The 15769-nt window shown below is 35.1% G+C and overlaps 1 protein-coding gene across 4 annotated transcripts in view; it reads left to right on the forward strand.

Moving 5' to 3' along the window:
- Window positions 1-15769, forward strand: part of LOC138326799 (four and a half LIM domains protein 2-like) — an 89382-nt gene that overhangs the window by 50604 nt on the left and 23009 nt on the right. For all 4 annotated transcript variants that reach the window (XM_069272807.1, XM_069272802.1, XM_069272816.1 and 1 more), the window contains one exon: window positions 8511-8711. In XM_069272807.1, the coding sequence (XP_069128908.1) occupies window positions 8511-8711 (201 nt within the window). The remainder of the gene's footprint in view (window positions 1-8510; window positions 8712-15769) is intronic.

A 15769-nucleotide genomic window follows, 5' to 3' on the forward strand; every position in this document is an offset into this window, starting at 1 on the left:
TCAGAGAAATAAAACAAAAAGATTTTAAATCCATAGTTCTTAAATAAAGCAGAATTTCACTAATTGAGCTCATCAGATTGATAAGTAACATATTTATCCTATTAATGTACTGAGTCGGTTTGACTCTGACTTTTGTTGCTGGATGAATGCAGCCGACAGATTAGTGATGCTGTGTTAATGTACTGATGGCATGAGTCAACAAACACTGTGGTGTACGGCAGCAGTCTGGAATGTTGTTTTGTTTACCGCGGAAATTACTCCCTCCATCTTACATTGACGTCATAACAAACACACCAGATCCTGTGATAGTCAAAATTCACTTTATTTTCGTGTCTTCCAGTCATAAACATTTCGCATGTGATAGAAACTACTGAAGGTATTTTGGAGTGTTTTGCTGTTTGTAGAATCATACAAATTGTATTGATAGCCTGAAACTCCTTCTAAATCATTTAGTGGCTTTCAGTTTGAAATCTATGCACCTCAGGGTCTATATATCTACTTTCTCAAAGAGTGGCTTTGGTCAGAGGAGATACTGGTTAAGCCTGTCATCTGATTGTTTTAGCAAGAGAAAATATGTTTACTAATATATTCCAGTATTCTTAGAGGTACACTTATATATACTGGAAATAGTTGATATCATAACCTTCATTGAATGTCACGGGTGAAATACGCTACGCCTTTAAGCAGTTATCTCATTAATTAACAAGAAGACCCAAAGACATGATATCAGATGTCAGCATGGCTGACAATTGTTAATATATATGACATTTATGACAAAGAATTTGGACTTGCTAAAATGACCTAAAATAGGGGTTCAAAATCGAAAGTCTTGATCCCTCCAAAATAGGGAGGGTTCGCAAGTATGTTGTTAGAATCATTATAATTGTGATGTCACAATTGGCATGCTGGCAAATACGTGGATATAACTGTTAAAATTGCTATTCCATTCTAGACAATAATGACATGTCTATTCCTTATAGAAGTAAACCAATTCTATGAAATGTTCTTTTGGAACCTTAATCAAACATAATAAGGTATTGAACTGTTTTCAAATGGCAGGAATATTAATTCGCTGACAAATTGGCTGTCACTAACTGAACAACAGTAAATTTCAACAACATAATGTTATAGCACACTTTATTTAATTTGCCATTGTCCAGTTGTAGTTCATCATCCCATAACTCACAAATAAAAGTAGTTTCATGCTTGTGTATGTTTACAAACATTTAAGATAACCAATATGAACTTCACGGTTGAACCTTGCTTCCTTTTCTAAAGGTTGTGCCTTTTCAGTGTTAAGTATCCCTATAGAGAAGTCTTTGTTTAACAAGTGTCTATCACTTAGGGTGATTAGGGTGAGTGGTATCTACTGTAAAAAGTCACAATAATTCACCCCAAGAAATAACTATTTGCTTACCCAGTATACCTTTTCCAATGGAAAAATAGAGCAATATTTTTACATAACGGAAAAAGCTCTGAACAGCTACTTTGCCATATTGTGTTTTCTACTGAGGCCCAAGGTCGAAACTAGGCCTCTTGTATTTAAAAATTCTTAAAATTAAGCATACCTAAATAAATATCAAGGTCGTTCATTTGAACAAATTTATGTAACCTTAGGTAATAACCCCGATGACCTTAAATGAATGTCGTTTGAACAAGCTTGAAAGTCCTTTATTATTATTGCTATCGGATTAATGTCGGGTCTCTTAGGATCTGATTTTTGAGAAGAAATTTTTTAAAGGAAAAGGTGAAGAATTAATGGAAGGACAATGGATAGACAACAGGTTTGTGAGTTTTATTAGTTTAATGTCCTATTAACAGCCAGTGTCATGCAAGGATATGACAGGTTTGTTTGTTGAGTACTGATTACACAGACAAAGACCCATGGACCTGCAGTCTGTATACCTGGCAACTGTCTCACATAGGAATCAAACTCATGACCCGGAGGTGGGGGGGTTGTGGTAATATGTCAAGACAACTTAACTACAAGGCCACTGTAGGTTTGATAAGAGCAGCACACCATAAATAAATATATAAGGCTCACAGTATTTGTCCTTTGAGCAGATGAGCTAATGAAAACAGCTAAATATCTTTGCATCAGGTTCAATTCAGTTTTAACTAAACAAACCTTGATTGGATTTTATATCAATTTGTGGAAACAACTGGAAAAAGCATATTATTAAGAAATTCCTGAAAATCTGCAATTAAGAAATATGAACATACCATTTAAGATAATAAAAACAGAAGTGTCTAAGAGGAAGGTCTATATTCAGCATCATATAAACCTTCATGAAATTCCTGTAATGAAGCTAGGTATACTCCATTATATAAAAGTCATCAGTCTACCACCAGAAATGTTTTGGAGGCCTAGAAGCAAAAATGTGTTAATCAAACCAACAAACGAGTGTTTGGCTAATGATATTATGCCCCCCTTGATTGATATCTGTTTGAACTTTGATCTTCGCTATTCTGTTCATAAGAAAGTCTAATATTAAGGTTAACATTATGGAGAAAATCAATGTGCCTCCGACAAATGTGAAAAAAGGCATATATCATACTATGCACAAATCAAATACCCCATCCATTGGTAGCTTAGTAGCTGATAGCATCCACTTGTGTGCCTGCAGTTAATCAGGCTGTCTGTGCATCATTCAATATTTTTGTCTCCAGAGAGTATCTGTTCTTCACCAGAAGCTGTAATATTCTCTCATACTTCACTCACTGATTGTACTGTGATATGCGTGGGTGTGCACATTATCTGTCACTGATATTTTTGTCAACGACAGACATATTACAAAAGTACAGGTCAAATGACATATCTGGATTTAATTAGGTCAAGGACATAATCAGAGTCTGCATACATGGAAGGCCATCCTTGCATGACCCTGGCTGATCTGTAAAACATATCACAGGGCCTCTCTGACAGATTTTTGATCTGCTTCTTAATAAAGTTTGAATCCAATCTGATCAGTAATGGTTAACTCAATAGAGCACTATATAGATTTGTGATGTCTGCAGGCAGCATACTGTTACAAGGAATCATCAGAAAGCACTTGCTGTTGGAAGCATTCCTATATCTATGACAGTAAAGTTATATTTGTTTCCTAGAAACTTGTTGTCTTGTCTGTAAACAGAATTCCTCAAGGATAAAAGATATTGTTTGCCTAATCTTTCCCTCCCTCCCTCTCCCTGTCCTCCCCCATTCCCCCACCTCCTGAAACCAAGACACAATGGTTCTTAGTGTAGGTAAAAATACTATATGGTGAACATACCACACACCTGCTCATCAGCTATTCTTATACTTCATAGGAATGCTCCTGATACAGTACATGTACACAAGCCATAATAAAAAAAGTGAGACCTATAAAAAGTGAGACCATGAAAATTTGCATTGTTAGCAATTTTCAAATATTAGTCAGCTGCTGGCCGTCATTGAGCATGGTAAGATTGAATATATCAATAAGGCTGAATTTTATATAATGAAAAATAAGGGTTTGGGAAAAATTAATAATTAATTACTACGGTAAAATACTAAAAACATGTCGCAGAAATGAAAGTTGTTTGATGCAATGTATATCTATTCATTTGGCAATATCTTATAACTATAAGAGTGTAAAAATAAAATAATTCTAAATTATAAATCTTGTTTTACTGTAGAAGGTTAGAACCATTGGTTGGATAGCTTAGTCATAAGTAATTAAATATCCTGTTAAAAATTCTTCAACTCCTCAGACACAAACAACATTATAATAGAACTCTCGAAAAATTGCAAAACAAGCCCGCGCTTCTATCAGAAGTCTTTATATTTACTCACAAAGCCAGGTGATGAGCAAGATGATGAGGATGATGCCCTTAGAAAATAAAAATATATTGCAGCTGTGTCTGGAAGTTCGTGTCAACCTCCCCCTGATAATTTCTCCTCCCCTCCTGTTTACTAACTATTCACCCGGTTTTCCTGCCTGATAATTTCTCCCCCTCCCTCTGTCCCCTGATGACCTCTCCTCCATCCCCCTGCTGATTTCTCCCCCTCCCCAGGGGAAACACCCCCTACCCACTTCCATATCATAATTTTGCTATTTTCTATGTTAGGTGGGTCAGGAAAAATGTTTGCACACTGCACTAATATTTCTGATGGTTAAGGTTTTGCACACTGCCCGCTTTTATTTTATAACAAACTGCCTATAGTATAGAGTTGGTAGTAAGTTAAAGCTTTATAGGCCCCATCCTCAGCAGCTGAAGCAGGCAATTTCTACAGGACTACTGCGATATTTAGAAATTATTTCCTCTGTCCGGTAAGTCAAGCTGCAGCAGTAGACGATTGATGTAATACACAATGTAAGGGAGAAAATCAAAAATTTGAAAGCGACCTATGTATTATTCAGTGAAGAGTTAAATATGTTGAATCAAAAGGCAAATTTAAAGAGTTACAGGTTACAAGAGTTATCAAATGAACTGATAAGATATTTTAAATGTAAACTGGAAATAGTATCTTGTTTTAAAGACCTCAGCAATAGCTAGTAATTCAAACGAAACATAGGAGTATAGTGATGATTATGGTATGGATGCGAAATAACTCATCAGGTTGTCATGGTAACAATAAGATACTGCTTTAAACAAAATTAAATTTTCATTTATTATCAGTCTATAAAATAAACTGAGCATATTCATATACAGGTATTCTTCACTAATATACAAAATCCTGCATTGTAATGAATCAGCTGTCGCTAAAGAAGGACAACAGTTAATGTAGGACTGCACAAATAGGAATAAGCTGCTAAAATAGTTGTTAAATTGAACTAGGACTGCTGCTTATATGTAAGACTATACAGTTAGAATAAAACTATTCTGCTTAAATTGGTGATGAGATAGGTCTACCACTAAGATAGGTTAGGACTGTATAGCATAGAAATAATGCTATAACTACCGCTATGATAATCTAAAATAAGATTACAGCTCAAAATGTACTATTATTTATTTGGAAAATAAGACTACCTCTAAAATGAAATTAAAGCTAACATAAAACAATCTATGACATATGATAACCACTAAAATGTATACACACTGAAGAAAGGGGTTATCATATTATAAGTCATTATTTTATTATGGGGTAATCAGTGGTCAAGGAAAACTCATATTAACGGTTAATAAGCAAGTGTATTAACCCTAGTGGTGCTGAATTGTTTTGTAGAATGCCGCATAGCAGAGAAAACATCACTGGGGTTAATGGTTATGAAGTAAAGATGCTAAGTAAATAACTATTAAAGTGAATGTTTTTCTACTGTATGCGATGTATTCAACATGATATTAACTATGTGTTCTATAAAACTAGCAGCAAAACATTCTTGATTACTGATTTTAGACATATGAGTAACATATAATCAGAAATTGTTTTAATCAGAAATTTGGTTCTAATTTATTTAATAGAAACCATCTGATCATCCATCCATGCTTGGCTAGGTAAGGCCTAGCTGCTACGTTGGGCGATGGTAATAACATAGGTTAATCATTAAATGGAAGATGTTTGGTATCTTGGGTGATATATTAATCACTGTCTGTCCTGATGTCTGTCCATTTTGGTATCCAAAAATGTTGTGTTCTAGGTATTTTCTCAAATGAATACCTCCAAGATATTTCTTCAACCCATATTATAGTAATTGAATTGTGACAATTGAAATTTGTTACAACACTATTTCTCAGAAAATAATGAACGCATCTTTGAAATTTTGTTTTGAGAGGTTGTTGTACTAAAATGGACTTCTTGGGAAACTAAATTTCTGAGCTGTCTAGGTTCAAGATCAAATATAAACTAAACGAGTTTTTACCTGATAGTGAATAAACTAGGTTCGCATTCATCATTTGTACTTAAAAAAGGAAATTAATTATATTAAAAATTATTGACTTGCCAATATGTGTTAACAAAATTCAACTCTTAGCAGATGTTCAGTTTCTGGCATATGCAAGTATTTGTAGTTTGTTTTTTTGACATTGTATTTAGATATTTGACATTGTCAACAAAATTTGGAGTATTTGGATCTTCAGAGTTGTTTTGACTTCTGATGTTTTGGAGTTGTTTGACACTGATGTTTTGGACATTGATGTATGCAAAATTTGGAGTTGTTTTGAGATACATGTTTGGATTTGTCGCCATAGGATTGTTTTGTTATGTACGAATGAGGGTTAGAATCTCATCTGGATATGAAGAGAGAAGTTTTGGGATGAGGGGTGTGTTTATGTACTTCATGGGTTAGAACTAATTTGAGCTGGTATATGTAAACAGTGAGTTTTATTATTGTAACTCGGTGATCAAACGCTACTTGGAAGGTTAACAGCCCATTTGGCTCTGTTTCAATTTCTATAATTGCAATAATTTCTTACTCTCTTTGCTACATGGACACCATTAATGATGTTTAGAGCTTTACTTTTGTGATGAGGTTAAAAAGTTAAATTTGTAAATGATTTGCTTCCGACTATGAAATGACAGATAAGTGTTAGGTTCATGGAAGAAGAAATTGCTTTCATTGTAATTTTTAGGTCATCTGACCCGAAGGGTCAGGATGACCTATAGTCGTCATGTTTCGTCCGTCGTCGTCCGCCGTCCGCCGTGCGCCGCCGCCGTCCGCCGTGCGCCGTCCGCGTCCGCCGTGCGTTAACTTTCACATTTTGAACTTCTTCTCAAGTTCTACCGGTGCGATTTAGCTGAAATTTGCATGAAATGATCCTGACATGGTCCCGACAAAGTGTTGTTATATTTCGGGTCGATCCGAAATCCAAGATGGCCGCCACAGCCGCCATCTTGAAAACACATTTTGAACTTCTTCTCAAGTTCTACCGGTGCGATTTGGCTGAAACTTGCATGAAATGATCCTGACACGGTCCCGACAAAGTGTTGTTATTTTTCGGGTCAATCCGAAATCCAAGATGGCCGCCACAGCCGCCATCTTGAAAATACATTTTGAACTTCTTCTCAAGTTCTACCGGTGCGATTTGGCTGAAACTTGCATGAAATGATCCTGACATGGTCCGACAAAGTGTTGTTATTTTTGGTCGATCCGAAATCCAAGATGGCCGCCACAGCGCCATCTTGAAAACACATTTTGAACTTCTTCTCAAGTTCTACTGGTGCGATTTGGCTGAAACTTGCATGAAATGATCCTGACATGGTCCCGACAAAGTGTTGTTATATTTCGGGTCAATCCGAAATCCAAGATGGCCGCCACAGCCGCCAACATTTTGAACTTCTTCGCAAGTTCTACCGGTGCGATTTGGCTGAAACTTGCATGAGATGATCCTGACATGGTCCCGACAATGTGTTGTTACATCTCTGGTTGATCCCAAATCGAAGATGGCTACCATGACACTATATCTAATTAATTTCCTATATGTTAAGGCCCTTGGGCCTCTTGTTTGAAATTAAATTTGTTGAAAGAAATTGAAAAATGATCCTAACATGGTCCTGACAAAGTGACACCATATACAATTAAGGCCCTTTGGGCCTCTTGTTTTTCATAGCTTATGGTAATAAAACATAAGTAATCACAAGGCTTCTATAATGAGATTTTCTCTTTGGTTTCTTATGTTACTTGCACATACACTTGTTGATCTAAATCCAAAATTGCAACCACTGATCTTCTCTGGTTATTGAAATGGATTTCTTTCAAAAAAATCAAATGAACGAAATCAACAGAAAAATAAAACAGCTATATGTCATAATATTATTACACTGTTTCATAAGTAATATTTACATTCTTTCTAAATGTTTCTGAGAGGTCTTTATTTATTGTTGGAGATAGTTCCAGTTTTCCAGTGAAAAATCCCCTTAACCGTTTCTGACCACTGTTACATTTTTGTGTTATTTCCAAAATTCACACTGATGATTGGAGATTTTGTCTCAAATCACTTGAGAAAGACATGATGTAAAAATTTAAATTGAGGCTTGCAAAACATAAGATTGAGACATTTGGACTCATTACTGAACAAGGGGCTTAACAAACCCAGTAAAAACATATTTACTGACAAAGATTTTTTCGATTACATTAAAGTGAACAGTCGGGCAAGGATGGCTAAAGTCGGTAAAAATGGTGTGAATGTATCCAGTATAATTTCTTATGAAATGGAAAAATAAAATCTCTCGTCAAAATCTGTCTGCGTACGAAGAAATTAATTTAAAGTATAGAAATTCTAAAACGTCCTCCCGGCTCACTATGTCCGTGGCTACATTTCCACGCAGCCTCGCTTTCAATGCTTTCAACTTTTCTTTACTTTAATGGTCAGAACTGGGAAACTAAGCAGAACTTGACCGTCGTATTAATATGTGAGAACTTTTGGAAGGCCAATGAACGCATTTAGACTGGTTTTCTTTGCCCGACTATTCACTTTAACAACCAAAATAAATGTCAAACATGAATTGATTGCTGTAAGACATTTTTCCTGATATGAATATATTTCTTTTTCTTTTAGAAACCTGATATGAAAATATTTTATTATCAAAATTTCTGCTTTGAATTTTTCAGTTGATATTTTCTGGGGAATATACGAAAGCCATGGAGCAGAACTACCACAAAGACCATTTGGCTTGCCATAACTGTGATAAGAAGCTGATTGCTTGTCGCTACATCCTCAAAGAGGAGAACCCCTACTGTATCCCCTGCTACCAGGAGCAGTTCGCTCACAATTGTGAGGAGTGCAAGAAACCTATTGGTCCCGACTACAAGGTCAGTATTATGGAATGAATGTTCAGTTGGTTTGGAGTGTAGAGATCGGTAGATATTGAGAAAACATGAATAGGTATCTACATCAGTTAAAGTTTGATATATTATTACACAGATTGCTAGTAACAACAGTTCATCTTTGAAGCTTAGTATATTGTATAGCTGGCTATTTTTGCGGGCATTGCTATTTTCAAAATTTTGCTGGCAATCACCTTGGTAGTGGAATTTTTATATTAGAATTGGCTGAATTATATACACCTCAAACCAAACTGTGAAATTTTGATTAGTTAAAATTTAATTTTCTAGTTTTAAATCCAAATATTGAAAATTTTGGCTTGCGAAATAACTTGCTATACAGTGTTTCTTGGACCCACACAAATTCAAGGTCAGGTTCTTGCAAAAACATCATTGACACAGCAACAACTTCATCACTTGCATTTTGTGTGTATTTTTCTTCCACACAAATCACAATGAACAACAACAAGTGCATTGTTGATGCTTTGTGTATTTCTTGGCCCCACACAAATCTAAGGTACTGTCTCTGCATGATGCTTGTCATGTTTGTGGTCCTCACCAAAACTCCTGTACACATACAGCCACTGTAGGTACATTATTGTTCCTTGCTGGAGGATTACTTGTCAAACATCAATTTCTGGAAATAACAACAAGTCTTACATTTGGTGTATTTCTTAGCCCTTTACAAATCCAAGGAATTGTCATTGTATGATGCTCATGTATTTCTAATTCTTATTGAAAATCCTCTACAGCAATAAGTACATCATTGTTGCTTGATGAATTTCTTGCCAAACATCAATTCCTGGAAATAGCAACAAGCTTATCATTTTGATCTTAGTTTCAAACTGCTGCAACTTCATCAATTTTGCTTGCTATATGTTTCTGGCCCACACACATTCCTGGAAACAACAAAAACTACATCACTGTTTTGTATATTTCTGGCCCTCACCCAAATTCCTGCATATCTAAACAAATGCATCAGTTTGTTTGTAAATGAAGATAATTAAATAAATATGTGTGTATCTTGTGTAAATGCTGGAAGTTAAACAATCTGTTGGGAGAATTAAATACTGTAGGCTATATGGTGCCAAAGTAGACAGACATCTCAGCCAATGTCAAAACTTGAATCTCTCTTCAGACATCTTTTCACTTCTGTGGCAATTCTATCGATAGATTCATGTGTTTTTTCATCTGTAGGAAAGTATATGTTTTCCTATCTTATTAAAGTAACACAAAGGATATTGATATGATTTAGTGTATTAGTGTACTTTTAAGTTGTTGGTGTATGCTGATTACATAAATATGCTGGATTACAATCATTCTTGCTGTTTACCTGATCAGGAGAACAAAAACATGCTGCCATATTTAGTTTGTAAGCTACAGTATTGGCTTCTTCTGGAAACTGAATGATTTTTTGCCTCATCTCCAATGCTTGTCTAGAAAGTAAGACAAGGTGTTACATAACAAGGTGCTGTAACCCTTTCTTCATATGTACATGTAAACTACAAACTAGGGGCTGAAGTGGCCACCTGGTTAAGATGTTCAGACATATTCACCACGAACCCTTGACTTCTGGGTTTGAGTCCCATATGGGGCAGTTATCAGGTACTGACCACTAGTTGGTGGTTTTACTCTGGGTACTCCAACTTTCCTCCACCATCTATGGACCTGGCACATCCTTAATTGGTTGATCCTGGCTGTTAATAGGACGTTAAACTATCAAAACTAAATCAAACTCAAGTTAATTAGTTATTACCACTGCCCTTATATCACCTTGTTCAACCAACAAATTATCATTTCTGGTATTTACTGCTTTGTATTACAACCAAAACCAATATACTGAATGCAGCAGAAAAAATGGTTGTGATGATAAATTGTGTTGCTTGGCAACATCTTTTGTTTTTCAGCATGTTTGTTATGAAATTCCATTATGTGGACAATATTTTCTACATAATTACGTAAACAGACAATGCCAGGGATTTTAGTCAATACTTACCAGATGTGCAGTGAGCATTCGATTGTGATGCTAAAACAGTGCTGTAGTGTATTAGTGGAAGCACCTATAGGTAAGGTTTCTCACCCTTTTCTGATTGTCTGCTCTGTAATCAAGTTAATTTATCTATCTGTTCAATAACAGGATCTGCTTGGTCTCTGCATATGGCAGGTTGATTAAGCCAAGGTCCAACCATTCATACCAGAAGTGTTCCAGCAGAGTTGCATGACGTCAAAAGCCCTAACTTCTGGTTTCCTTACAAAATTATCTGTCATATCTGGCCATCTTAGAAATATCAAAGACTATATCTCAAGTTGTTGCAAATGAAACTATTTCCCAATGGACTGAGTTTTCAGATGAGCCTGATGATAAGGTCTGTGACGTTTGACAGTTACTGTTAAAGACAATTGTCTGTTACCACTGATGAAACTGGCAAAACATTGTTGTGCTCTCTGGTAATAGTACTATACTACATGGTACATACAAAGTCTAGCTCTAATTGTTTCACAATATTTTTTCATGGCATTTATTTTTCGGTCTGTGGAAATGTCCTCTGGTATATATAGGATTCTTGTTCATTGAGTTCAGTTATGTTCACACAATTGGAGTCATGTTGGCAAAGTCCTAAAGAAAACAACTGACATTTGACCACTAGACCTCGACCTCTTGGTGGCATTGGCAAAGTGTGAAGTCTTTATAGTACAATTTCTTGTGCCCATTCAAGAATAATGTTTTGAATATGCGGCTGCCATGAAATATGGGGTACATTTATTAATTTCCCAATGTCTGTCTGGTCCTGTCGTCTTTGGATATCATGTTGGAACTCTGCCTTTTGGCCTCCACCACTAATGCCTGGCATGTGATGACCATATGATGCCCTAAAAACCACTGCATATCAATTGTCTTTAGGAAAGTTTCATAATAGCTTCATTGGCATTAGCACTGGCTAATTGGCTTTTGTTTTGCCTGATGCTTGGTTCACATGCTATGTCAGTCATATATTGTGTCTGTAGGTTAGACACACTAAGAAAGAATTACCATTTTTTGTTATGACTATCAGTAATCACCGCTTTCTGTTATGACCAGATATTAGTGAAGGTGCCAATGGCCAGTCACTTCAGAGTCAATTACAGGTCAGACAGTCAGGGAAGTGGTAATAACTGTTGGCATGATGCAGCAGGTATCGGGTCTATGATCTCCTTCATCTTGTGATGTACTGAATTGTTGGCCTTGACATACCTGAAAGTTTTATACTGATTCTGTCCTGTGAATACATATAAACGGTTGGTCCAATACAATTTTTGTTCAATAGATATTGAGAGTTGCCCCTAATGTATTATTCTACCTTTGTAAATAAGAAATATTGGGCAATGCTCCTTTCCTAATTTCATTAGGATCCTAGCAGTTTCAGAAGGAAGCTTTGCTTTAACATTGCATTGGCACAATACTCTACAGGCTTTTAAGACTATCAGTTATTATCATTATTAATTAACTTTGTATAATTGTAAAAGATTAGGCAATGGCTATGGTGTATGTAGGTGTATATACTCCCTGTGTTACAATGGTGCATCTGTAAGCTAGCCGCCTACATGTATTGAACACATGGTGCAGTTGCATTTCCAGTCATCTGTTGTTTCTGCAGATTTTGCAAGGCTTAGTAAACTTTGAACAGGAAATACCAAGTTTGAGTCTACCTGGAAAAGCTATTACTGGGAGGAACAGCCTTTCTATACATTGTTTTTACGCCAAAATACTTTGAGATAAGATCGAAAGATTCATAGGGTGGTCTTTAACTAGACTAATTTGTTCTTTACTGATAAAATTTTCTGCAGACAATTGCCAGTTGTGACTGTTCATGACTTTAATTTGTAATTAGCATTATTACTTAGTGTTTTGTGCCTTTCTTTCGTTCATGAAATTGACTTTGGACATATTTGGTGTTATTTGACCATAGTGCTGTGAATTTGGTTTTATTTGACCTTGAATGTTGCTGTTGTGTGACCTTTGGTGTTGTGTGACCTTGAGTATTAAATGTGACCTTTGGTTTTTAAATTTACAGTACTTTCTACAGTTTAAATGCATGTTATTTGGTTGAATTTAAACATCTTAACATGTAAAATAGTGTTTTTGAAGTCTGATCGAATAACTGATCCCATCATACCAATGATTTGAAAACAAAATTTTAATTCATGATCTGTTTAGAAAATTTACAACACACACAGTGTTATATTGATCCTGTGGAATCTTATATTTGTTTCATATCACTGATCATGATTACCAACTAACTAGGTATAATTGCACTATTTTGTTTCAGACTGACATTGGCATTATATTTAAAGTGAGGAAAGCAAAATTATGCATATAATTGTAGATTACAGAGGAATTATCCTAATTCAATAAATAGTAAAGATAAGGTTTATAACATCAATTAATCCACAAGACATTGTCTTCACTCTAGACTTTTGTATCCCTTATGGAAAGAACACTTAGATTTTTCATACAGATGAACAAAAATATCCCACATTTTTTTTCTAAATAAATAAAAGTTTTCACATATACCATTGTAATATTTAGACACGTTTACCATCAGGAAATTTTGAATCTGCATGTCCAAACACTTAACTCGCCATCAATAAATGGATAGAATTATCAGCAGTAGTTGTATAAAAACAAAGGTTGGATCTCTATTGGTGTATAAACAGAGAGAGAGGATGAGTAAGCCCTCCCCTACAAATTCCACTGTGTCTATCTGATGAAGATTCTAGCTGCTTTAGGGAATGCTTTGATAGAGAGAGATAGTGTATGTGTGTACAACAACTCTCACTTCCTACTTCCTCAGTCCTGAAACATGATCTCTCACCCTACGTCAGGCACTCACTTTTATATAGAGATGTATGAAATCTTCTTAGTTTAAATAAACCTGGCAAAAAATAAAGGGAAAAATAGAAAATGTTACTATAAATCATACATTTTTGTTGATTTGATTGTTTAAAGAAAATATTGTAAATATAGATATTAACCTCTTATATAATTAGTTTGCTTAGTTTATGAGATGATAAACCCAATGGAGCAGTCGGTAAATTGCACTTAAACGCTTCGCATTTACTTATATTGATATATTGTGTCTGCAGAGAGAAAAAAGTGTCAATTAATATGAATTAAATGTAAATTGATTGAAAGAAACATATTAAAGGTCTAGAAATATAATTACAATCTTTAGATAGATGTTTCTAGTTTTTCTTGAGCGTTAATGAAGTATTATCATTAAATATACCTTTAAATTTTAAGCACATAATCAACAAACTAACAACAATAGGTGAGTTTATATGCTATGCAATACGTTGACTAAGTCAAACCAATAGTGAATAATGGTTGATATAGTTATTATATTATTTATACCATATGGCCTTGAACTAAGGTGAAGGTCATCCATTTGATCAACCATCCCAGGATGATAAAAGCCCCCAAAAAGGCAATATTCAAAGATTTTAGCCCCTTTGACCTTGAATCAAGGCCAATGCCATTCATTTGAACAAACTTGGCAGTCCTTCATCCCAGCATGCCGCAAGCCGAAATATCTGGTCTATTTTCAACCTTATAAGTATTTGTCCTACGTGCTTGAAAAATTAAGCGGCCACTTAACAAAGATTGAATTTCATGGTAACATGGGGCATTGAAAAGGGGGTGGTGAGCTTATTTGATCAAATATAGTATGTATGAAATGTCTACTTCTCTGTCAGGAAAATGAAACCAAATGTGTTTATATACATGATGTATTTTTTATACACTATGTATATCAAGGACTTTATTTTATAGGCCATTAATTAGATTATATATCATGAATATTCTGGAGATACTACAAAGGTTTAGTAGTTATTACTTAAATCCATCTTTTTGTGTTGCAGTAAATTTTTCTGATCGATCAATAGCTTTGTTTAAGTTCTTTCGGAGCCGTTGCTGAAAGTTAGGTAATTTTGTTATATATTTGGTCTTTGCTATCGTCACATCATACAATTTATCTATGCTCTGATTGCATTCCAATAACACAGGCCTATCAGTTCCAGCAGAAACAAATTGATTTTAACAACAAAAGATGAGAATCTGGTAGAATACGTTTGGTTTACTGTTAGGCTTGATGTCAGAGATGATAGGAGAGTGTTGGGATGGCAGACAGGGACCAATTTATCTTATTATGGTCATTATCCGAGGATGAGCCAATACATTGCTGCGTTAGATTTCAATGATAGTTGAAATATAGCTTCTCATCGATAGATAGTTGGACTCAGATTTTAGCAGCACAGACTCTATATGTTCTGAAACTTTCACATATATATATAGAAAAAGGCTCCTTTTCTATAACAATGAGGCCAAGACAGACTTATAAAGCATTTAGTGAAGGGCTTCTGTGTTTAATAGATGACCTTGACCTTAGAGGTTATATGGATAAATTAAGCTAAAATCTGTAATCAACATCTTCTAAATAACATTTGTAAGAAGTCTAAATACCTGATATAGTAAGCATTATACCATGTTAGAGTGATGAGTTTTCATATTTGTTCAAACAAATGACCTTTACCTTAAGTAAAGGTCAGATTCACCAAAAAGGATCTAGGTCAAATTTTTCAAACATGATCTTTAATTTGATTACCTTGTTTCTAAATACCAAGAACATACAATATTACATTAAGGGTGGCTCGATTCTGGGTTAATTTATTCAAGGTCTATAAGGTATGAAATGGCTAAATTACAGCCTAGATGATGGGAAATATATACGAAACATAGGGATATATGGTAGCAGTCAAGCTATGTACGTAATGTTCAATAGACCCCTTGTTTGTGACTTAGGTTAGTGTATGTGATGTAATTATGATCACATAGTAAGAGCTAGTTGAGCAGTTCGGGTCTATTGGTCCCTAACGATGTTACTGTTGCAAGTTATCTTTTAACCTAGGCTGATCTAATATAAAGCTTGTAATGGCAAAAGAAGAAATAGAAAGCAGATCAAGATGTACTGTGGTATCAAAAGAGATAAAAAGAATAGACAGCTTGTTGA

This window comes from Argopecten irradians, chromosome 1 (genome assembly GCF_041381155.1).
Source record: "Argopecten irradians isolate NY chromosome 1, Ai_NY, whole genome shotgun sequence".
NCBI classification, from domain to species: Eukaryota; Metazoa; Mollusca; class Bivalvia; order Pectinida; family Pectinidae; genus Argopecten; species Argopecten irradians.